At 47.0% G+C, this 23486-nt stretch overlaps 1 protein-coding gene across 20 annotated transcripts in view; it reads right to left on the bottom strand.

Moving 5' to 3' along the window:
* Nucleotides 1-5808: 5808 nt before the first annotated feature.
* The window catches only part of LIMCH1 (LIM and calponin homology domains 1), a 296259-nt gene continuing 278581 nt past the window's right edge, over nucleotides 5809-23486 (bottom strand). For 14 of the 20 annotated variants that reach the window (XM_035713987.2, XM_035713995.2, XM_035714024.2 and 11 more), the window contains 6 exons: nucleotides 21855-21976; nucleotides 21073-21196; nucleotides 18291-18368; nucleotides 16622-16730; nucleotides 14496-14598; nucleotides 9993-14286 (listed from right to left, as the gene is read on the bottom strand). In XM_035713987.2, the coding sequence (XP_035569880.2) occupies nucleotides 14255-14286; nucleotides 14496-14598; nucleotides 16622-16730; nucleotides 18291-18368; nucleotides 21073-21196; nucleotides 21855-21976 (568 nt within the window). In that variant the 3' untranslated portion in view covers nucleotides 9993-14254. Of the gene's footprint in view, nucleotides 8403-9992; nucleotides 14287-14495; nucleotides 14599-16621; nucleotides 16731-18290; nucleotides 18369-21072; nucleotides 21197-21854; nucleotides 21977-23486 lie in introns of those variants that run through there. The other 6 variants (XM_025450636.3, XM_049092860.1, XM_035714048.2 and 3 more) reach the window with 2 other exon arrangements.

Here is a 23486-nt window from a genome sequence, read left to right as displayed (position 1 = left end):
ATCACTTTAAAAAGCAGTCTTGGGGGGCGCCCGGGGGGCTCAGGGATGAGCGTCGGCCTTCAGCTCAGACCGTGACCCTGGGGTCCCAAGATCGAGTCCCGCATCGGGCTCCCCACAGGGAGTCTGCTTCTCCCTCTGCCTGTGGCTCTTCCTCTCTCTCTGTGTGTCTCATGGATAAATAGATAAAATTAAAAAAAAAAAAAAGAAATAAAAAATAAAAAGCATTTTTGGTGGGACGCCCGGGCGGCTCAGTGGGTTGAGCCTCCGACTCCTAGTTTCAGCTCAGGTCAGGTGTCAGGGTCCCGGGGCTGGGGCCGATCCCCTGGCGCGGGATCTGCTGTCGGATTCCCTCTCCCTCCGCCCTCCCTGCCATCGCCTGCGTGCTCTCTCTCTAAGAGAAAAAAAAAAAAACTTAAAAAGAAAAAGCAATTTGATAATATCTAGTGAGGCTGAAGGTACTCCAAACAGAACTTATGAAGGATAAAAAATGAAAAGGCAATAAAGCCGGTACTCCCCGTGTGCGCTCCTTGAGGCATCCCCCTCACCCGCCACCACCTCGAATCCTGAGCTTTGCTTCACTCTTCTCACTATCACGCACCACCCAGGAGACCATATGGTTAATTTTCTATTGTCTTTGACTTTCAGGGCGGTGGTGTCTCCGTGCAGGTCACAGGTGGTGTCCGGTTACATGTGCGCACTTGGTAGTTTGTTCTAGAACATGCCCGTGGGGGCCTGGTGACCGCGTTCTGAGCTTCTCTCCAGTGAGGCTCCGGGATTTACATTTTGGAAGGAAATTCCTACATTCCAGGGTGTGAGCTTCGTGAGCTTCACCAAGATGATGCAGAATCATGTACCAGCATTTACTCTTCAAGACAAAAAAACCTCCTTCACCCGTGAACTACGCCCCCCCCCCACCCGTCTGGCAACCACCAGCTTGTTATCTGTGTTTAAGAGTGGAGTGGCTGTTTTTGTCTCTCTTTTTTCCTTTTTCTGTTCATTTATTTTGTCTCTTAAGTTCCACCTACGGGGGAATCCATATGCTAATCGTCTTCCTCTGGCTGATTTATTTCACTTTAGGGCCAGCGATGTTGTTGCAAGTGGCAATGTGTCGAGCATCTTTGTGGCTCATATTCCTCCGCCGTGTGTGTTCCACGTGCACCTTTATCCACTTACCTGCCGTGGATGCTCGGGCCGCTTCTGTATAAACAACACTGCAATGAACCCCGGGGGGGAATGCACTTTTGTGATTTAGTGATTGATGATTGATTGATTGAGATAAATATCCAGTAATGGAATTACTGGATCATAGGGTAGTTCTATTTTTGTTTCTTTGAGGAATTTCCAACTTTTCCCCACAGTGGCCGCACCGATTTGCGTTCCCGCCAACGGTGCACGAGGATTTCCTTTTCTCCACATCCTCCCCGATACTTGTTTCTAAGCGTTTTCTATTTTCACCATTCTGACAGGTGTGAGTTGATGCCTCATTGTGGTTTTCACTTGCATTTTCTTAGTGGTGAGTGATGTTGAGCATCTTTTCGTGTGTCTGTTGGCCGTCCGCATGTCTTTTTTGGAAAAATGTTTATTCAGGTCCTCCACTCATTTTCAAATCAAGTTACTTGTTTGTTTTGCTTTTTGGTGTTATGTAAGTTCTTTATGTATTTTGGATATTAACTTTTTATCAATATACATTTTTTATTAGTAGTGTTTGAATTCCCATTGCTCCATATCTTTACTTAGTGTTATCAAAGCTTTACTTTTTTAAAAAAAAATTTTATTTATTTATTCATGAGAGACACAGAGAGAGAGGCAGAGACACAGGCAGAGGGAGAAGCAGGCTCCATGCGGGGAGCCCGATGTGGGACTCGATCCCGGCCGGGATCATGCCCTGGACTGAAAGCAGCGCTAAACTGCTGAGTCACCCACGGATCCCAAAGCTTTAAATTTTTATCAATTGGGTGGGTATAAATGACATTTTTAATGGTTTTAATTTGCATCATCTTCCTAATGAAATTGAATGTATTTTTGCCTTTTTTTTTTCTGTTCATGTTTCCTATGATATCACTTTCATGTTTTTGGTCTATTTATTTATTTATTAAAGATTTATTTATTTATTCAAAGAGAGAGAGAGGCAGAGGGAGAAGCAGGCTCCATGTAGGAAGCCTGACATGGGACTCGATCCCAGGTCTCCAGGATCAGGCCCTGGGCTGCAGGCGGCACTAAACCGCTGCGCCACCAGGGCTGCCCGGTCCATTTTTTTAATTGACCTGTTTATATTTTTCTTCCTTTTTAAAAAAGATTGTATTTATTTATTTGAGAGGGAGAGAAAGAGTGAAAAAAAGCACAAAAGGTGGGGATGAGCAGAGGGAGAGGGAGAAGCAGATTCCCTGCAGAGTGGGGAACCTGACTCCAGGCTCGACCCCAGGACTCCGAGATCACGACCTGAGCCAGAGGCAGATGCTTAACCAACTGAGCCACCCAGTTGCCCGTTTGTATTTTTCTTATTGATATTTTGAATTTCCTTATTCAGTTTGGATACTAATCTTTTGTTGGTTGGATGTGTGACAAAACTTCTCTTGGTTTGTAGCCTTTTAAAACCTTTGTTTTTGTGATATGGAAGTTTTTAGTTCTTAATATAATCGATTGACTTCCTATTCTGGGGGGGTGTAGGGAGAGTCTTATCTTACTGTTGTTTTAATGTACATTTCTTTGATCACCAGTCAGCTGAACATTTTTTTCATGTTTACTGGTCATTTATATTCCTTTTCTGTCCTGCTTTTTTAATGTCCTTGTGCCCACTTTCCATTGATTTGCAAAGGACTTCATATGTTGAGGACATTAACCTTTTGGCTTATTTGTTGGGAATATTTCCCCCAGTTTTTCATCACTTGTAAATTTTGCCTAACATTCCCTTTATTATGTAAACGTATTTAAACCTATCATTTTTTTTGCACTTAAAACTTTAATTAATCTGGAATTAATTTTATTGTGAAAGGGTGACATTAATTAACTGTTCCTCCTTTATCCACTGATTTCTGATACCATTATTATTATTATTATTATACACTATAAGTTGTATATTTATTTGGGTCTGTTTCTGGGCCATATACTTTGCTCCATTAATTATAATTAGTTTATTAATTTTTGCCCAAGATATGTACTTGTTTATTGTTATCTTTATAGTAAGTTTTCCGGTTGGTACAGCAAATTTCTTTTTTCCTTCTCTCCAAACTTTCTTGGTTCATCTCAGAATAGGCATCTGCAGTTAGTGAATCATATACTCCACTTGTTTCATGGAGTGTTATCGTATAAACAAGGTGTAGCTTCTCAGTATTCAAAGTATTAAAGAACAGGAAATATTATCAGAACTTTTCATGTTTTCAGGAGGAACTGCTGAATGCTTCAGGATCGGAGCTTGGGATAGTAAGTAATGCTGGCCCCAGAGAAGGAGTGTGGTGCTTGAGATGTTGGCTGGGGCTTTGTAGATTTATATTTCTGTCACTTTCCAGCCACAGTATTTTCTAGACTAACAGGGCAGCTGAACTAGTTCTCTGCCTCCTTGGTGGCCAGTAAACAGGTTTTTCATAGATAATGACATTGTTCCTGCGGGAAAGATGAAATGCCTTGATTTAATGTTGGCAGTGAGATACTATTGTGCTATAGGAATCTGTGGGCTGTGCCCTCTGGGCCGTCTCCCCATTGGAGGCCTGTGCTGTTGAGTTTGAGATGGTGAAACAAAGGTTGGGCTGGACAAACGTGTTATCAGGAAGGCTACTTTTTCCCAGCTCTGGGGACCAGATTCCGGGAGGGTGGAGAGGCTTTGGAAGTGTTGTGGGTTGGGGCAGGGGTCGCTGGGCTCCGGCCAGGTATGAGATTGGCCTGAGAGACTCGTTAGCGACCGCGCCGGCAAACACTAAGATGCCCAACATCACGTCACAAGGGCCAGCTCTCTTATCTCTTCTCGGGGAAAGACATCAAACCCTAAGAGGTAAAGTGGGAATCCTAAGTCCACTTGAGGATTTTGTGAGTGTCAATTTACCCTAAGAAGATGGCTCCGCTCTCCATTTGGGTGTAGATTAAATCCTGCCAACTTCCAGGCAGTTGGTGGCTCAGGCTCCTCCGGGGTGGGCTGGTGGAGACTGAGCAGAGCCAGGCCCCGCTGTGCGGGAGGGGAGTCCGGCCACCCCGGCTGGCGACGGTGACAGATACACAGTCACGGACACTCTCACTCGCCCGCCCGGGACAAGCCTCACTTGCTCTCACACCTCCATTTGCCACCTGCGGAATGGGGGGCAGATAAACACCCCCCGATGTGCTTTGTGATGCATAGAACAACGTGGGCAAAGCTACCCTTGGTGCAACAATGCCCAAGAGGCTTCGACAAGCGCGGGCCTGGCCGAGGGCGCCGCGGGAGGGAGGTGGGCGCTGGGGCTCGGCCGCAGGCTGCAGAAGTGGGCAGAGAGCAGCTGGGAAGGGGGGGGCACTCACTTGCAGGCTCAAGTCGGGAATGCTCTCAGCGCTCCTCCTCAACATTTGAAGGCCCACGATTCCATCTGGAGACAATTGCCCGGAGTCACGGAGGCACCTCTCTTCAGAAGGACAGATGTGGCCATGTGGCAGGTGGCTGTAGTCTATGCCCTCCGGATTGGCCACCCTTGCTCCTCCTCCGGGGCATGACCAGTCCCTTCGGGTGCCTGAGTCGGGCCGCTTGACTTAGAGAACCCCGAGGATGGGCAAGGGTCCCTTGTGCTCTAAACAGGAACCTGAGAAGAAGTCCTTGGGTCTTGAAGAAAATCAGTGGGTGGCAGGAGGTGCAGACCCAAGCAGAATGGGGCCCTGCAGTGGGGTCCTGTGATGGGGCCCTGTGATGGGGACCTGGGGTGGGCCCCTGGGATGGGGACCTGGGATGGGGACCTGGGATGGGGCCCTGCGATGGGGCCCTGGCATGGGGTCCTGGGATGGGGCCCTGTGATGGGGTCCTGGGATGGAGCCCTGCGGTGGGGACCTGGGATGGGTTCCTGTGATGGGGACCTGGGATGGGTTCCTGGATGGGACCCTGGGATGGGGCCCTGGGATGGAGACCTGTGATGGGGACCTGGGATGGGGACCTGGGATGGAAACCTGGATGGGGATCTGGGATGGGGACCTGTGGTGGGCCCCTGGGATGGGGACCTGGGATGGGGCCCTGCGGGGAGTGTGGGTTGTGGCGACACCTCCTCTTGGTGTCAAAGGTCTCGCGGAGGCCCGACTCTCCTTAAGGGTCGATGGGCACAGGCAGTGGCCCGATGGCTACTGCAGCTGCCTGAAGGCGACAGGTCAGCAACCCTGGAGGCGCAGCCGCTCCCAGGGCCCAACCACCTGCCGAGATCAGGACGCGCCCGGGCGGGGGAGCGTCCCAGGACCTGCCTCCCTCACCCTGCTCCCACACCTGTGGCAGGGCCAGTCCAGGTGCCTTCTACTCTGGAAAGTTCCCGGCATCAGCAGGAAGCCTCTGTTTGGCACGTTTCCTGGCAGGAGGCCCAGCAGCGTGGGGACAACTGGCCTGGGTCCGCGGCTCCCTCTGGTTACGGCCCCTCCAGGGGTCCCAACCCTCCAGGGAAGGCTCTTTCTTGGCAACTCCTGCCACCAGCTGCTCAGTGTGATCGCCTGCGACACCCGCCCCTGAAGGGCATCAAGGCGCCTCCCTGCCACCCCGTGACCGGGACCCTGGGCCACGCACGGGCTCCCGGGGACACTGCGTGAGCCTCCCCACCCACCCCCCCGCCCCGAGAAAGCCGCCCCTCCACGCCCCCCAATTAACGGAATACAGAGTTGATTCGAGTATTTTATTTATAAATGTACATTTACTATAAAAGCTGTTGCATTTTAGACAACTTTTTAATTTTTTTTCTTTTTTACTATTTGTCAGAGGCATTTTAGAATAAATATCTTAAATGAAGGTTAGTATAACTGATACGGAACACTGGCCCACCCACCCAGAACAGTAACATCTCTTGGATGGACCCACGCAGGAGGTGGATCGTCTCAGTCTGTTAATCCTACACGGCGTACAGAGGACTACAATAGGTGCCGCATTAGTAACACTACACAGAAAGGATGAGGAAATGCCATGAAAGTGTGCTAGTGAGAAAACAAAGAGTTACCCATTTCTTTTCTTTTTTTTCTTAAGAAAGGACTAGCTTCTGCAGTATGAGGGGGAGAAAAATCAGATATATTTCCTCAGGAACGATAAATCACTCACTTGCCTCATCTGTTTTTTAAACAAACGCATTTACCTCGTAGCTCCACGGAGCAGAGCATCTTTTTTTTTTTTTTTCCTGGGATTTCAAAGATTATTTGAAAAGAAATAGATCATACTCCTTATGCTGCATTGGAAAAAACAAGATCTAGTCCGTCCGAGCTGCCATGTAACAGACTCCAAATGAAATATAAATCAAATATAAATAGAAACAGTTGGCAATTAGAATTTAGAAAATGTTGGAGATTATTCTGTGCTGGTGACTATTGTTCATTATGGGAAAGCACATTTCGCAGGCGGAGAATGGGGCTTTATTTTTCTTGACTCGATTCAGGCTTCAATACATGTACAATGAGTCTAAGAAATATGTATAAATGGGTTTGTGAAACCAGAGGAGAATGTGCAATATTCATATAATCCTTACATAACAGATGGAGTTCCACATGTAAAAAGTATCCTATAAAAATCGGTTATGAATGATCATATTGTACATGTTCTGTGCATTATTTGTGGTAAGGTACTCCGCTAATATCATGCAAAGTGTAAACATCCACATTATCAAAATATTTAATAAAACATGCAGGTGGTTAATCAAAATATTGAACTTAATCTGTACATTTTCAAAACTTTTTGATTTTTTTTCTATTTTTCTTTTTTTTTTTTTTTTGAATTTTTTTTTTCCTCCCCGTAAAACAGCAAACACTTCCATGCGAAGTCTTGGTGACTTGGAAGTGACTTCCTCTCTCTCCAAGGTATTGCATCCATAATTCATCACGGACTATGTGCAACAGCTTCGCATTTTCTAAGGCACGATTTTTTTTTTTTTTAATGAAATGATGTGTAAATTTCAATCTAACGACAGCTCATCCAAATGGCAAAATGGTCAAAATACCTCCGGTGGCTGAGGAAATTTCTGCACTTACATGGAACCCGCATGCAGAGGACAGTCTAGCCTGTAAATAAATAATTGCTAGCCATACTCAATAAGACACAGAAAAGAATTATTGCTTACATAAACGGGACGGACATCTACTCGAGCTCCTCCTCATGACTACGCTAACCTATTAGGAGTCTACCCAGAGTCTACATTCACAAAATGTCATCTTCACTTATTTGCCGTCTTTTTAAGGCAGGATAAATAGGCCCCGTGGCCCAGTCTTGAAGAAAACAGCTTGGACACGGAGGCAGTCGCGCCGGGGACCCGGAGCCTCCGTTGAGCCAGCTCCCAGCACGGCCAGCCCCGCGGTCCCCTGGCGGCCTCACCCAAGCAGTGGGGGACGCGGGACGCGGGAGGATGGACGGGGCGCACCTGCTGCACCGGGCAGGGCACAACGTGGGCTCTGGTCCCCGCGATGGCACCGCGGTCACTCAGGGCGGCAGGTCCCGGGGCCCCCGTGTGCACCTGTCGCCAGGCCGGGGTCTTGCCCAGCGCCCTTCCAACAGGCAGCCTCCTCGCGTGGTTCGGTCACAGCTTCGGAAACGATGCCCCAAACCTTTCCCTGTGGGGTCCACCCCCTGGCAGGGCCCAGGGTGGGGGTGTCGGGGGGCTCACCAGGTGCGGGCTCTGACGGGCCGGCTGCCAGCACGCCACAACCCCCAAGACACAGCTGCCACTGGCATGGCCTCTGCGTACCGGGGGTGACAGGTGCTGCGGGTGTGGCGCTGCGGCCCAGGTGTAGCTCGGGGCCAGCGGGGGCCCCCCACCCCAGTCCTGCCCCGCTGAACCGCAGCTTCGGCCCAAGGAGGCTGCGCTCACACGGCCCGAGCTGGAGCCCTGCAGCCGCCCTCCGCAAACCGACGCATGGGACCCCTGCCCACATCCAGCGGCCTTGCATCCCGCATCTGGCCGGTTCTCAAGGGAGGCCGCCCAGGGACCCCGAGCCATCCTGGGGACCCACAGGCCCCCTGCAGCTCAGGACTCTTTCGGATGTACTTTGCGAATGCAAACCCAAAACAAAACAAAAGTCAAACCCGAAACAAAACCAGGGAAGAACACAAACGCTGTGCTATAGAAGAACAGATACCATCTTTTCAGAAATGAGATCGCCGCCCAGAAGGCCCTGCACGTGGGGTGGTGTTAAACGGTCACAGGGGACGCCCCCTCAACAGAGCGACGGGTGAGCGGGAAGCCTGAAGCCACGTCACAGGGTGGTGGGCTGGCCGGCACCTACGATGAAGAACACAGAGCAACATCTGGTTAGAGGCCGGCCTGCCTGCCCGGGACAGGGCACGTGGGGGGCGGGGGCGACCCACCCGCGTCCCTTCCCTCCGGGCCAGCAGTGCCCGCGTCACCTGCGCTCGTCAGAACCGGTCTCGGGTCCCCCCCGGAGCTGAACCAGGAGCCCCCGGGGATTCATGTGAAATCCTCTGGGGTTCACCCTAAACCAAACGGTCTTCATCAAGTTTCCTACTTTGTCTTCTGGGGCAAATACGCAAGAAAATCATCTCTCTTCTCTGGTTCTTTAGGTTTTGGTTTCTCTGAGAATACGTACACGGCTACAGGAGGATCCTGTGATCCTGTGATCCACCTATGAACCCATGCAAGTCGGACTGCTAGACGTAGGAAATGAAAATACATAGCACTCAATAAAATTTGAATTTCAGGTAAACAACAAATTAAAAAAAGGGTTTTTTTTCTAGTATATCCCATAGGGGTATTTGAGATTGTGCTAAATAAATCCTGACCATGCAATATTTGGAACACACATACTAAAAAAAGATCATTGTTTCTCTGAAATTCACATTTAATAGGGCAAAAATATTTTACTATTATTTTTTAACTTTTTAAAAATTTTATTTCTTCCAAAAATTTTAATTTATATTTAATTTTATTTTAAAATTTTTTTATTTTAATTTTTAAAAAAATTTTCTTTTAAAAATTAAAAAAAAATTAAAATATAAGTTCTTAAAATTATATTCACAAGAGACCCAGAGAGAGAGGCAGAGACACGGGCAGAGGGAGAAGCAGGCTCCCTGCAGGGAGCCCGATGCGGGACTCGATCCCGAGACCCCGGGGTCACACCCTGGGCCGAAGGCAGGTGCTCAACCACTGAGCCACCCGGGCGTCTCAGGACAAAAATATTTTAATGGAGCATCTTGTATTTTATCTGGCGACTCCATCTAGAAGGATGGTTTGGGTTCCATATTTCCTGCTGAACCTTCACAAAGTTTCTCCTTCCGTTGGAGGCACGAGAGTTGTAATGAGGCAATCACAACACTGGAAGAGACCCTGGGGATTTTACGTTAAATGCGTGTCACCAGAATGAGTGATGGAACAGACACAGAGACACAGCCATCCAACACCCAAGCGCAAATGGCACAGGCTAGCCACGTGACGGCTTCACTTGTGGCAGGTGATTTGTTTTGCACTTCCATTCCTATTTACATATGAACTTAAAAACCGTTTACATTGCTTTTAGGAATTGCATTTTAATATGCCGTTATGCTATTTTTCCCCTCCAAGAGAAAAATTTCATTTAAATGTGACTAGTTACTTGAAGAAAATGGGATTATATATTCAGACTTTATTATTCCACACAATGAAATTATTTCGTTTCACTTAGAATGCCTATGATGTAAACCACCCCCCGCCCATCTACCCAGCTCCCCTCTTCTCAGCTCAGATCCAAATCAAATAAAAAAGAAAGAAAAATGGTTTTTAGCCATTTCTTTCCATTCTGACTTCTTTTTTATTACTGCAGCTTGGATATACTCAACCAATTCAAGTGTATTTATACTTCTTAAGCCAATTATTCATCCCCTCCACTGATTCACTCTTTTTTTTTTTTTCCCACTGATTCATTCTTAAGCTATATTTTTTTCTTCTGGCACCAAAAAAGAAATGTGCACTAGTGTCAGATATGCTTATCATTGTACCTGTCATGTGTTAAGTACAGTTTAGCCCAACATAATATTAATATTTAGCTGGAAAAATAAGCATGAGAGAAGAGTTAAGAAAAAATTGAAAAAAAATAGTTGGCAAGAAAGTAGTCATTACTACTCAATATTAAAACATATTATGAAGCTATAATAATTAAAACGATTCAATACTAGAGAATAAGTAGGTTAATAAGGCATAATAAAACATCCAGAAATAGATCTAAACATTTATGGGAACTTAGTTTATGAGAAAGCTGGCATTTCAAATTAATGAGAAAGAAAGGGATTATTAAGTTATATTTGCACAGCTGCTAATTGGCAAAAAGATAAAATAAAATAAGGCTGGACATCGATGTCATTTCTTATCCCAAAATATGTTTCTGATGATCACATATTTACATGTGAAAAAGAAAATAAAGAACAATTCTAGGAGAAATCTAAGATAAATCCTTGGAGTAGTGAAAGTTTTTCTAAGCAGGACACAAAATTTGGAATCCAAAAAAAGGGGGAAAAAAAGGTATGTTTAATCACCTTAAATGAAAATCTTTTCCATCAAAAAAAGTTCACATGCAGAAAGACCAATGACAACTGCAGTAAGCAGCAAATATAAAATCAAGGGGAAATGTCTCTAATTTACAAAGAACTCCTACAAATCAAATATCAACAAAACAACGGGCAAAGGATAGAGAAGAAAGATAAATATTTTATAGCAAAAAAGAAATAGAAACGGTCAATAAACACGTGAAAAGATGTTCAAGCTCACTTAAAGACACACAGATCAAAGCAATGGGATCTTCTCTCGCCCACGCGACAGTGGACATTTACAGTCTGACGCTCTCCCGAGCTGACACAGGCATGGAGAGAGAATGGAGCCCTCTTCTGCACTTTTCTGGAAAATAACTAGACAAATTGTCTGAAAAAATTTTAAAAGCACATGACTGTTGACTCAGCGGTCTCCCTGCTCTGAATCTGCCCTACGGAAATGCTTTCAACCGTTCACGAAGACCGATGTCTGTGGACGGTCCTGGGAGCCTTTAAGAAGACCTACCAAAAAAGCTGGAAACAACCAAAGTGCCCCTGCACAGAGAATTAGTTTTAAATCATGGTAAAAGTCCACACAATGGCATTGTACTCGGGTATTAGAAAGCCATTCGGAAGAATGAGGAGAAAGAATATGTTACATGAAAAAAATGCCCATAATATATCATATTAAGTTAAAAGCAAGAGCAACAAAGAGTACAGAACCCTACAGAACCCTATACCCAGCACACACGTAGGCAGACGCATCACACACGTGCACGTGGGTATGTGTACGCATATACCAATGTACACTCTGCCTCTCTAAGAAATAGTTAGAAAGTGATTACAGCGGTTAATTCTGGAGACTTTCATTTTTAATTTGGTGTCTTTCTGTGGCCCCTCGGTGGCTCCAAAAGTGAAGAGCGGTGGAGCGTCTGCCTCGGGCTCAGGGTGTGACCCCGGGGTCCAGGGATCGAGTCCTGCATCGGGCTCCCTGCATGGAGCCTGCGTCTCCCTCTGCCTGGGTCTCTCATGAATAAATAAATAAAATCTTTAATTTGGTATCTTTCTAAGCAACCCACCATTCTAACTTTATACCATTCATAGTTGCATTTACTTATTCCTTTGAACATCTATAGGCAGAGGAGGAATGAGCTTTCTTGCTTTCTTCTTAGTATCCAAAAAAAATCCTAGTAAAATATTTCATATAAAATATAAAACAAACAAAAAAATCGTTTTAGTTTACCTCCCAGTCACTTTTTTATTTTTTATCTAGGGGACTATTATAACTTATAACCTCTTATGGATGAATGTAACTCCATGGTTCTTGTCTTTAGATTTGGAATTAGAAGCAGTTAAGGCCTTTTTTATTTGTATGCACAGGAGATAAATTACTGGCCTAGATCCAAAAAGCTAGTTTCCAAAAGAAATGACAATAAATCACTCAATCTCTCAATTAAAAATGAAAATGTGTTGGGGATCCCTGGGTGGCGCAGCGGTTTGGCGCCTGCCTTTGGCCCAGGGTGTGATCCTGGAGACCCGGGATCAAATCCCACGTCAGGCTCCCGGTGCATGGAGCCTGCTTCTCCCTCTGCCTATGTCTCTGCCTCTCTCTCTCTCTCTGTATGACTATCATAAATAAATAATAAAAAAAAAATTAAAAAAAAAGAAAATGTGGGGGCATCTAGGGCTCAGTTGGTGAAGCATCTGCCTTTAGGCTCAGGTCATGATCCCGGGGTCCTGGGATGGAGCCCCAGGTCGGGCTCTTCTCTGCTCAGTGGGAGTCTGCTTCTCCCTCTCCTTCTGCCCCCTGCTCATGCGCTCTCTCACTCTCTCTCAAATAGATAAAAATCTTTAAATAAAATTGAAGTAATAAAATATTTTATTTTAATACTATATATTTCATAATAATATAGTAAATATAAGTATTTACTATAGTAAATCTAAATAAAATATAAAAACAAAATATAATATTTAATAAACACAAAATTAAAATACTAAATAAATAAAATTTACATATTTAATAAAATAAAATTAAAATAATAAAATTTAAATTAAAAAAATCTTTACATAAAAATAAAATAAAAAATAAAATAAAAATCTGGATGAAAACAGGTCACTGTCACTCAGAGGTGGGTTCAGGTTTATTCTCTGCTGGCATCCTCCAAACACTTTAAATTGTGAAAGAAATTCAGATTTACAGTAGTTTTCCAATCTGGCTTAACAGTCCTTCAACCTAACAGTGCCCTCTTCTGGTTCCATGATTCACATTCATCTGGTTCATGGAGATAGAGAAAGTATAGTTTGTAGATGATAGTTAAAAGCACTTTGGATATGGGAGAAAAGGGCTTAATTTTCCATTGTAATGTATAAAAACAAAACCAAAAAATAAAAATCCAGTTTAAATAAATATAAATAAATATATTTAATTACTATACACTATATATGTATAGTGTATACTTACATACTTATGGATTATATAGAATATACTATTTTTTGCTGGTCATTTTATGGAGTTTAGGGTTTTTTTTTTTTACTATTTATACCCTATTATATATATAAAATACATAGTATAAAATTAATATCAATATTACATATTATGTCAATAGATATCATAAATGATATATAAAATCAATATCAATATAGTGTATGTATATATAGTATGTGGTACAAATAACTCAGTTGGATGGCAGCAGCTCAAAGTCGGAACTGTTTTGACTTTAAGTCCAACGTTTGTCATGGATTAGAACCACCTGTGTTTGATCTCTTTTTTTTTTTTAAGATTTTATTTATTTATTCATGAGAGACACAGAGAGAGAGTGGCAGAGACCCATGCAGAGGGAGAAGCAGGCTCCATGCAGGGAGCCCAACGCGGGACTCGATCCCAGGACCACAGGATCACGCCCTGGGCCGAAGGTGGTGCTCAACTGCTGAGCCACCCGGGGCTGCCGTGATCTAATTCTTATTTCCCATTTATTTTATTAAAGTAGGCATATACTTCTCTGAATTTACTAAATCCACAGCAATAAGACAACTTCAATTTCACTCTCCAATCCTCAGGCTTGCAGATTTAGAGACCCATGTAAAAAAGACTGTAAAGATGTCCCTTCACTTACTTTGAGAAAAAAAAAAAAAAAAGATTCTTGAATTTCAAACTCGCTCTCTTCACTCCCACGGTTTTTAAAGGAAGAAATTCTGACTCTGAATTTGCTGGTGGCCCAGCTGGGGGGTGCCCGCCAGGGGAGTCCTCCCCCTGCGGCCAGTGAGCGGGATTCCAGGGACAGCCGCGGCCGAAGCGGGCAGCAGCACCCCGGGGCCCCCGACGCCAGCATGGGCCTCCCATGGCCGGAGAGTCAGGGCGCACCAGGGCCCGCTGTGGGGGCCTCAGGGCCGGGGGCAGCCCGCGGGGAAGCGGGCCCTCGCTCGGCTCTGGCCGTGTCGCGAGGTTCCCGGGGTGGCCGGGCACACGGACGGACGCTGGGGGGGCTGGGTTGGGCAGCATGGGGAGCCCTTCCTCCTGGGACCCCGGGGAGCCGCGCGGTACGGACTTGCACCCTCCGTCTAGCTCCCCCAAATCTCTGCGGTGAGCTTGGGCGAGGTCTTGGGCTTGGTCTACGGTGTTCACTCCGTGGCGGTGGGCACAAGGGATTTTTCTGGATAAAAAGCATTTGGCCTCACCGTGCAGTCACTTCAGTAAGGGACGGGCAGTAAATAGGGCTCATTTCCTGGTTTCTTTTCCCGCAAGGCAAGGGCCTCTGGACGCAGGCCCTCTTGCCCCGGGGGGCCGGTCAGTGAGGAGTTGCTCCCGTCCTGCGCGGGCCGCCGCGACCACCCAGGGCCCCGAGCCCAGCGCTGTGCTTACTTCTGGATCGCAGGTAGCAGTCGTTACAGTTGAGCAGGCCACTGCGGATCCTGACGTCTGTCCCGCTCACCGCGTCCCCAAGTTGTCCTTTGCAGAGTCCACACTGCGGGGCGGGAGGGACAGAAGTTAGACGGCCAAGCGTGCTCCACACCAGGGCACAGCCACCACCTCCACTGCGTGCACGGTCAGGGGCAGGTCCTGCACCAAGAGCCACAACACGCTCACTCACGCCGTTTCACCCCTGCTCCCTGCATCTCACAGACAAGGACACTGGATCGCAGGCTCTGGTCGGTGGTCTCAGGCCGAGCCCGGGTCAAGACGGGACGGCTCAGCCAACGTGGAACAACTACTTCAAACAGAGACAATCTAGTGGTTTTAAGTAAACGCCTGGCCAGTGATGATCTGCTGAAACCCGTCTGTGGGCCACCCTTAAACGCTTCCCAGAAATGCTGCCCAGTCCCACCGGGTCAGCTGCTCTGTCCTCCACTTCTGCATCAAAAGCAGGGACACCCGGAGTGACAAATCCACTGGGAACAGAAGAGACCTCAGCAAAGTCTGCCCGGGTGCAGGAGGAGGCCTGATGGCAGCAGCAGGGCAGGTGGCAGAGGTCAGCCTCCGTGGGGGCTTGGGACCCCGCTCGGGGGAGGAGAACCAGCCCCAGCCTCTCGCTGCGAGGTCAGCAGTGGCCCGGGGAGGCCTCCTCCGGGTTCTAGGCTCCACTGACCTCACTGGGGCAGGGGCTCAATCTGGGAGGCGATGCGCCTTAACGCGTCGCATCAGCTCCAGGACAGGAATCAGGGGAGCGAACAAAGGCCTCGACAGCCAAGGAGGCAAGTCTCCGAATCCCGTGAGAAACGGCAAAGACTCTCTGCCATCCGCATTATCTCAAGTCCAGGGAGGGTCTCTAAGAACAAACTGTGGTATTGGGACACGGAATCTTGGCATTGCCAGGAAATGTCTAAGAAGCACATAGTTTGAGCCTTAAGACACCTCCAGACAATTTAGGGACACACACTGTCCAGCTTCATTTCACAATGAGAATATCGATAAATTGAGTCTGATTAAGTACCCGGGTTGTGTTTTGCCCATGATGAGTCTTGCTTTCCAGTCATCACGGATACCATTAAATTAATAATTTTAGGACTTTGTTCACTTTCTGTGGGTTTATAGGTAAAGTGGGGCTTATTTTTCACCCACACAAGTTTAGTTTGTAGCTGAAAAAGCTACCAACAAAGAAACACAACAAAATTAGAGAGGGGGGTGGGGGGAAAGAAAGCACATTAGAAAAAAGTGACTCTTATCCAGAATTCAAGGTTTAGCTTCAGAATTAGGTATTAACAACTTGAATTGTGTCCACGGGTGAGACAAAAAAAAAGAGACGCCAACAGTCCAGCTTGTAAATTCTATAAGAAATGAGCTGGAGGAAAAAAAAGAAATGAGCTAGAGGTTGTTAGTTCACCTCCTTATTAGCAGGAGATGTGGGACTAGGGTCTAGGCCTCCCCATTTTCAGTTTATTGATTATTTGATTCACCGAAAACTACTGACACGATCTCTGCGGGGATCGCAGGAAATGGCGGTGAGCTGGACGGATGTGGCCTCTGCCCTTACGGAGGTGGCGGTTTATTCGAGGAGATGATAATTAAACAAGCAAGCGAGCGATAAAGGACCACGAAAGGCTCAGTAAGGACTGTCACATGAGCCACTGAGCTGGTCCGGGCGACGGGGACACCCAATCATGGTTACGCGCGTGTTCGCCGGATGCCTACAATTCTGCAACAGGCCATCAACCACTTAGTTGGCAGGAAGTCTTCCATTAGGTCAAAGACAAAAAACTCTGATGCAACGTCACAGGAGTGTCAGAAGCCACAAAGTCGTGACGTTCCACATAAATGCACGCGGCCTTCCCAGGCTCGGCGGTGACCAGGCCCCGCTCCTGCCGCCGGCCAGCACGCGCCCTTGGCCCCTTGTCACCTGACACCCCAGATGGACGCGCGGGAGGGGCTTCATCCCGAAGGGCGGGCTCTGCAGACACCCGTGCCGCCCGGGCCTCACGAAGGCCGGCAGGATTTCCAGGAGGCGAGGTCTCCGCGCAGAGCCACGTGCAGGGAGAGCGGCGCGCACGTACCCGAAAGCACTGGATGTGGAAGTAGAGCTGCAGCGTCTCGATGATCATGGCCGCTCCCTTCCCCAGGGGGAGCCCACAGGACGAGCACAGCTTCTTCCCGCTGATCGACCTATAGGTTCGACACAGACGTGGAGATAAAACGTCCATTTAGAGTATAGTTGGTCTAGCGCACTAACGCGTGACCTCATGCAGAAAAACAAACCAGAGCGTGGATTTGAAGAACGTTTACATCCCGAGTGGAGCTGCAGGAATCAGGCATTAGGGACAAGTCGCGAATGAGATGCACGACCCGATGCAACAGGCGTCTGCTGTGGCATGGGATTTGCGGTGTCGGTCTGTCTCTCTGTCATATGTTCTAAGAAGCCTACGTCGCGTCTCTCAACCACAGCAATTAAACGCCTTGACAATGATTCAATGCATTTATCATATGTTTTCTTAAGTCCTAAAAGGTAATCAGCTTTAGCATTCCTAAGGTTTCGACGTTGCTTTGAAATTTTCTATAATCGGTTCACTGGCCCGCTAGGGCGTTTCTTTTTATGTATTAAAAGAGAAGTCGTGGTTGAAACATAGAGAGGCAACTGTGACGTAGCCCAATAGGTGCCAGGCAGACATGGGGCCACTCCCTGCTGTCATCAAGGTCTAGGATCTGGTGGGAGGAACCCACTCCGGGTTTTTCCTTTTACTGTTAAAATGAGGGGATTGGATTAGTTGGGTCCCTACCCACCACCTCTTGTAGTGCGACCGCTCGGTGACTCCATGATCTGGGCACCTGCTGCCTCTCTGAGCCGTCAGTGCCTGGAGGGCACAGCAGCATCGCCCCCCGCCCCCGGCCCCCTGCAGCCCCCACGACGGGGCCTACACTGGACTAGAACCCGGCCCCGCGGACTGACTGCCAGTCTCCAAGGCAGCTTTCCCACAGCTAAGGGCACATCGTCACGATGCCAGACTGTCTGGAAAGCTCTCGGAATTACACAGGCCGTTTAAAAATATGCAATTTCATCCAAAAGCCGACAGGGTACAGAGGAACCGAAGAAACAGAAAGGAAGAAAAGAGAAAAGGGGAAGAGTTGCTCTGAGCAAACTCTGCATCTTAGGATTTCCCTCTTATCCGGTAGTAAAATGAAATTTCCAAATCAAAGAAAACCTCTGAGTAGCCACTACTTTGTCTCTCCAGTGAATGGGAACTCAGGCAGCTTTTAAGAATATCATGGGGCCCAATTAATGTCCAGAAGCCATCACGGCCGAGCCTGAGTGGGGTAAGGGAAGGATGGAGTTTCGTGGCCAGCCCCCCCGGGCCACTGTAAGAGCCATCAGCAGACCCTGCCCAGAAGGACTGGGCAAACTTGGAGGGAAAGGCGCCGGCAGAGGAGCCCGGCAATTGTCTAGTGGGTTTTATTATTAGATTGCAGGTTCTGCACAATGTAATTAAAGCCCCATGGCCACAGCCGTGCCAACATCATGCACTGGGCTTTTTCTATCACGGGCTGTGCAAATCTGCAGGCGGATGGGGGGACGTGTCCCTTCCTCCGGCCCGTGTGCGGGACTAGGAAGAGAGGGAGCACAACGATTCACTCAAAATCATCTGGCAAGCACGAATTTGGCCGAAACCACGCTCAGCAGCCTCCAGGCAAAACCACGCGGCCTCAGAAAGGCTCTCTAAGCTCTTGTACCTGTTTGGTGATTGGCCAGGAGGGGTGGGAGAGCAGGGGGACAAGTGCCCGGCCTGGAAATTCTCTCGAGGGCTTTTCCTGTAACACGGTAAAGGAGCCAAACATTATGAGGAGTCAAGAGAAGCCCATCCCACAAGAAAAGACATTTTGGATCAAAACCACACAGAACAAAAAAACCCCACTTCCTTGGTGACCAAACAAAAAACAACAGAACGTCCTAGTGGTAATTTTTTATGAAAAACAAACAAACAAAAAAAACCCACCAGCCATTCCACCTAGCAAAGACTGTATATGCACTGGCTGTACAATATCAAAGCCAGGCTGGCACAGCACAGCTGGAGAGAAAAGATCAAATACCTTTCTAATCTTTATTATTTATTTTTTTTTGCAAGGTCCTTTGCTAGTTACCTTTGCATGCTGGGTTAGATATAAAACTTAGGGACTGGGCGGGTGGGGAGAGATGAGGAGGGATACACAGGAAGATGCTCTTTAAAGGAGCCCAGAGCTAAAGGGCAGATCTTAAAGGAGGTATTGTTGCCACCAGGTGGCTTCGATCCCTACCAATGAGTCCATCACGGGTACCTCTGATTAGGGGTCATGTTCAAAACATTCAGTGACTGCTGTGTCATGAACATCCACACCGCAGAACGGCCCCCAGCCAGAAGGCATCACAAGGGTTTTACAGGTGCTCTGTGGGGGTACCTGGGCTGAGCCTGCCCCTAAGCCCTGCTCGTGGTGGATGTGAGCCTGCTCTGGGCTCTTGCTTTTAGGAGTTAACTTCATTTATGAAGAAAGGGACAGAACACAGAAAAGAAGGAGGAAAAGAGAAATGCCAACACAGAAGTGAACAGGGCACGAGTGCGTCGGTCCTTGAACTGCCTTCAGAACGACTCCCTGAGCCCCTGCCTGCTCCAACCTCCCTTCTCAGGCAGAGCCTGTCTCCTCCAGGGGATCAGACTATATACCCGGAGGTACTCACGTACCAATGTACTCATATACAGGGTAAGTACATTGTCTTTGAAAAGGCTGAAAATCAGAGCAGTAATCAAGATAATAATGATTACTTCTATGCGATTTTACCTTCTATTAATTTTGAGTGTCATCAGGACATATAGTAATAAAATAGGATGGACATAAGCGATAAGGGGAAATGGTTCAAACACTAAATTGATAAAAAAAGTGTAACTAAACAAGGTAGAAAGATGAACTCATAAAACAAGTCATCACCGCCATCACCATCATTATACCATTACCATCATTGTCACCATCATCACCATCCCCCTCCCACCACCATCACCAGCACCACCAGCACCATCACCAGCAGCAGCACCATCATCATCACCAGCACCAGCATCATCACCAGCACCATCACCACCATCACCAGCATCATCACCAGCACCAGCATCATCACCAGCACCATCACCATCATCATCATCATCACCAGCACCATCACCAGCACCATTACCAGCACCAGCATCATCACCAGCACCAGCACCATCACCAGCATTATCACCATCACTATCACCATCACCATCAGCAGCAGCAGCACCATCATCATCACCATCACCAGCATCATCACCATCCCATCACCATCACCACCATCACCAGCACCATCACCAGCATCATCACCATCATCATCACCAGCACCATCACCAGCATCAGCACCATCACCAGCATCATCACCATCACCAGCATCACCAGCATCACCATCACCAGCATCATCACCAGCATCACCAGCACCATCATCACCAACACCATCACCATCATCATCACCAGCACCATCAGCAGCAGCAGCACCACTACTTGCATTCTCACCACTACCACCTACACTATATAGCACCTATCATTTGCCATGCACAAAACCCTAGGAGGGTACTAAGATTATTCTCACTTTATACATGAGGAAACTGAGGCAGAGGAAGATCAAGTAACTTGCTTAGAGTCCAATGTAGGCAAGTGGCAGAGTCAAAGCTTGAAGCCAGGTGGTCTAGCTCTACATTGATTGGTCAATGTATCATGACTGTCATGGATGTTATTATATATGTTAAAAACTGATTACAAGAAACCTCTGGCCCAAATATGATCTTATCATGGAACGATGGGTTCATTTTGACTTCCTCTACCACTTAGGCAGTCAAGTACTTTGGATAAGTTATTTAATTTCCTTGAGCCTCAATGCTCTCATCTCTAAATGGAAACAACAACCCAGTAAAGTTATTGGAAGAGTTCAGTGAATTAATGTCTATAAAAAAGGGGAGAGATATGTAAACCCTTTGACACAGTGCCTATTACATATTGAAATGCCTCAAAAATGATAAGAACTACGCTTATTGTAAAATAATACAGTTTTTACAAAATAAGAATACAGCCTGGAGGTATTGCTTAATGGGAGAGCATGTAAATGAGAGAAAAACATTTTTTTCTCATTTATCTCTGTTTTTTCAAAAAAACATTTGTCAACAGGCTCTGAGACAATTTAACTCACTTCAATAAATCGCTAATACAACAGACCTGCACATTCCTCCCAAATGTTCAGATCTGAAGGTTAAAAACATTACTTTGCTCTTGCAAACTGATAAAAATCAGTGTGCATGCTTAGTTGCCAGGAAGACTGTCTCGAACACCCATAAACACTTATCATCCGATCACTCGGCGTCAACAGAGAGAAGCACAAAAAGACTGCTGCCGTCTCGCCATCTCACACTCTTTCTTCCCATTCTTAGTCAATAAATTAAAAACACACAAACGAAGGAATTCCACATGCATCTTATTGGCTACTCACTTCCGTCTCTCACTCGGTGACTCAATCTGATGGTTAATGCTTTTATCCAAAGGGAGCGTTTTTGGCTTCACATCTTCTAAAACGTGCATTGGTGGGTTTGATACCTGCGTATTCTGGGGTGGATCTAAGGCCAAGTAAAGAATAAAGAACACAAACTCAGTGTTCAGTGACATCACCCTAGTGCTTTGTATGTCATCTTATTTATTTATTTATTTATTTATTTATTTATTTATTTTTTATTTATTTATTTAAACAAGCTCTGGCCAGTTTTATTAAAGAAAAATTTTGCGTGATTTACTTTTCACCAGTCTGTTCTGGCATGCTTCTAATGATATCAGAATCACCTGGATCAATGATAGCCAGTGTGCATATATCATCTTTTTTAGATTAAAATATTTTACTTATCCATTCATGAGTGACACACAGAGATAGAGAGGGGCAGAGACACAGGCAGAGGGAGAAGCAGGCTCCCTGCAGGGAGCCTGAGCAGGACTCGATCCCGGGACCCTGGGGTCATGGCCTGAGCGGAAGGCAGATGCTCACTCCTGAGCCCCCCAGCGGCCCTGTATATCATCTTTCTTGAAAGCCTGCTTTGTTTAATGCCTGCTCTCTCATGGTGGGTTCGTGCGCTTTGTGGGCCCACGCTGGTGGGACTCTACTCCCTGTACTGTGCAGCATCAGCTACAAGAGAAGCTTGCAGCCGGGAGAGGTCATACGTGTCTGAACTGTGTTTGGGGGGAATTATAATAATTTAATTATTGGGTTTAAACACCCATTCTTACCCTGAGCTAGCTGGGAGTTCATCCCGCAGCGGAGGGCCCCCGTTTCTGCATCCAGCTGATGGTCCTGATGGACTCCTTTCGATCCAGGATTCTTAGAAGGAGCCAAGGCCCCTTGAGTTAGGCTGTTAGGATAAACAAGTATATTTCAGAACACAGATGGAAACAACTGAACTGGGTGGTAAGCTCACCCTATCCCTTCGGGCCTGGAAGTTCCAGCTACAATTTGAAAAACAAATGGGACTAACTGCGTGTGTATTTATTCTTTTCATTTTAAACCAGATTTAAAGTCCTGGAAAGTTGTACACATTTTCCACTATCCATCAATTTAATCAGCTTGAGAGACCATCATTTCTGATGTCTTCTCCATCTCCCTGTCCAGACAGCTCTTCATTCTGATCATTTCAAGGGAGGTTGGAGCTAACTGGGATCTCCCGGATTTTCACAAGAGAGGGACTCATCGTAGAGACCACTTGGGCCACGCAGGATTTGGTCAGCCCATACGAATTCACTGGCCTTGCAGGAGCTTCTGTGTGTAAAGGGAGGAGGAAAAAAAAAAGTTTTTGGGAAAAACAAAGTTTCTGGAGATAACAGGGACTGTCTGGAGGGGCAGCAAAACGTCACATACAAGGCTTAGCAGCTCCATTCAAACATTCCTGACTAGCGGCTTTTGTTTCATGAAACTGGGAAGTTTCTTTCAATAGTGCCAACTGGAAATGGATGTGCTATTTATTGCAAAGGCTCTGCAGACTCTGGACATGGACCCGGGGCTCCTGGGGTCACCACTCACCCGGTCCTCCAGCTGATGGATGCAGGAGGATGCTCAGAGCAGATCCCACTAGAAGAGCTCGGCCTCCAGCCAAACTTTCAAATTGGACAGTCTTGGAAAAATGGCACTTGGCCCTTCGTGTCTTTGGGTCTCTCTGAGGATGCTGTGTGCACACACGTGTGTAGGCATGCAGACTGGTGGACGTGCAGGTGTGCATATGTTTGCACACTTGCCAACATCTGTTGGGCGTCTCAGAGCCCTGGAAGCAAACATCTGCTTCGTAAAGAACTGTCTCCTAAAGAACTCATAAAGGAGGCAGGGTACTGGCAGCTGCTTGGGGTTCTGTGGGTCCCTCACAGGTTAGGCACAGGGTGGCATCGGTAAGTCCACCATACGCCAGAGCTGCAACCAGATTCCGCTCCGGTTTGAGCGAGCTCTGAACGATCCAGAGGCTTCTAGATACCCTGTTTGGCTCTCCCGAGGAACATGCGGGAACCCCGCGGGGTGGGGTGATGGTGATGGATCTACGACCGATCCATTTGTTAGTTATCCTTTATACTGTCACCCAGAGTAAATGTGGCTTCTCGCAGCGCAGAGGACACTGACGGCAGAAGCCAGGCCCACAGTCAACCAACGGTGGGTAGGACCCCAGGGCCTCATTGCAACCTCTGTCCCTCGGGACACGTTCACTGTTTCAGGTGAACGATACTTAGATCTGGGCTTTCAAGTGACAACGTGCTCCTTTGATGGTCTATACGATCTCCCCTAACTTGAAAAAGATCTCACCTATTTAAACATAAGATGATTCGTATCATAAAGACTGACTTCAGAGATCTCAGAATGTGTTGGGGGCAACACACAACGTG

This window comes from Canis lupus, chromosome 13 (genome assembly GCF_003254725.2).
Source record: "Canis lupus dingo isolate Sandy chromosome 13, ASM325472v2, whole genome shotgun sequence".
Lineage (NCBI taxonomy): Eukaryota > Metazoa > Chordata > Mammalia > Carnivora > Canidae > Canis > Canis lupus.
Note: the sequence above shows the minus strand (reverse complement) of the source record. Positions and strands in the feature narration are given on the sequence as shown.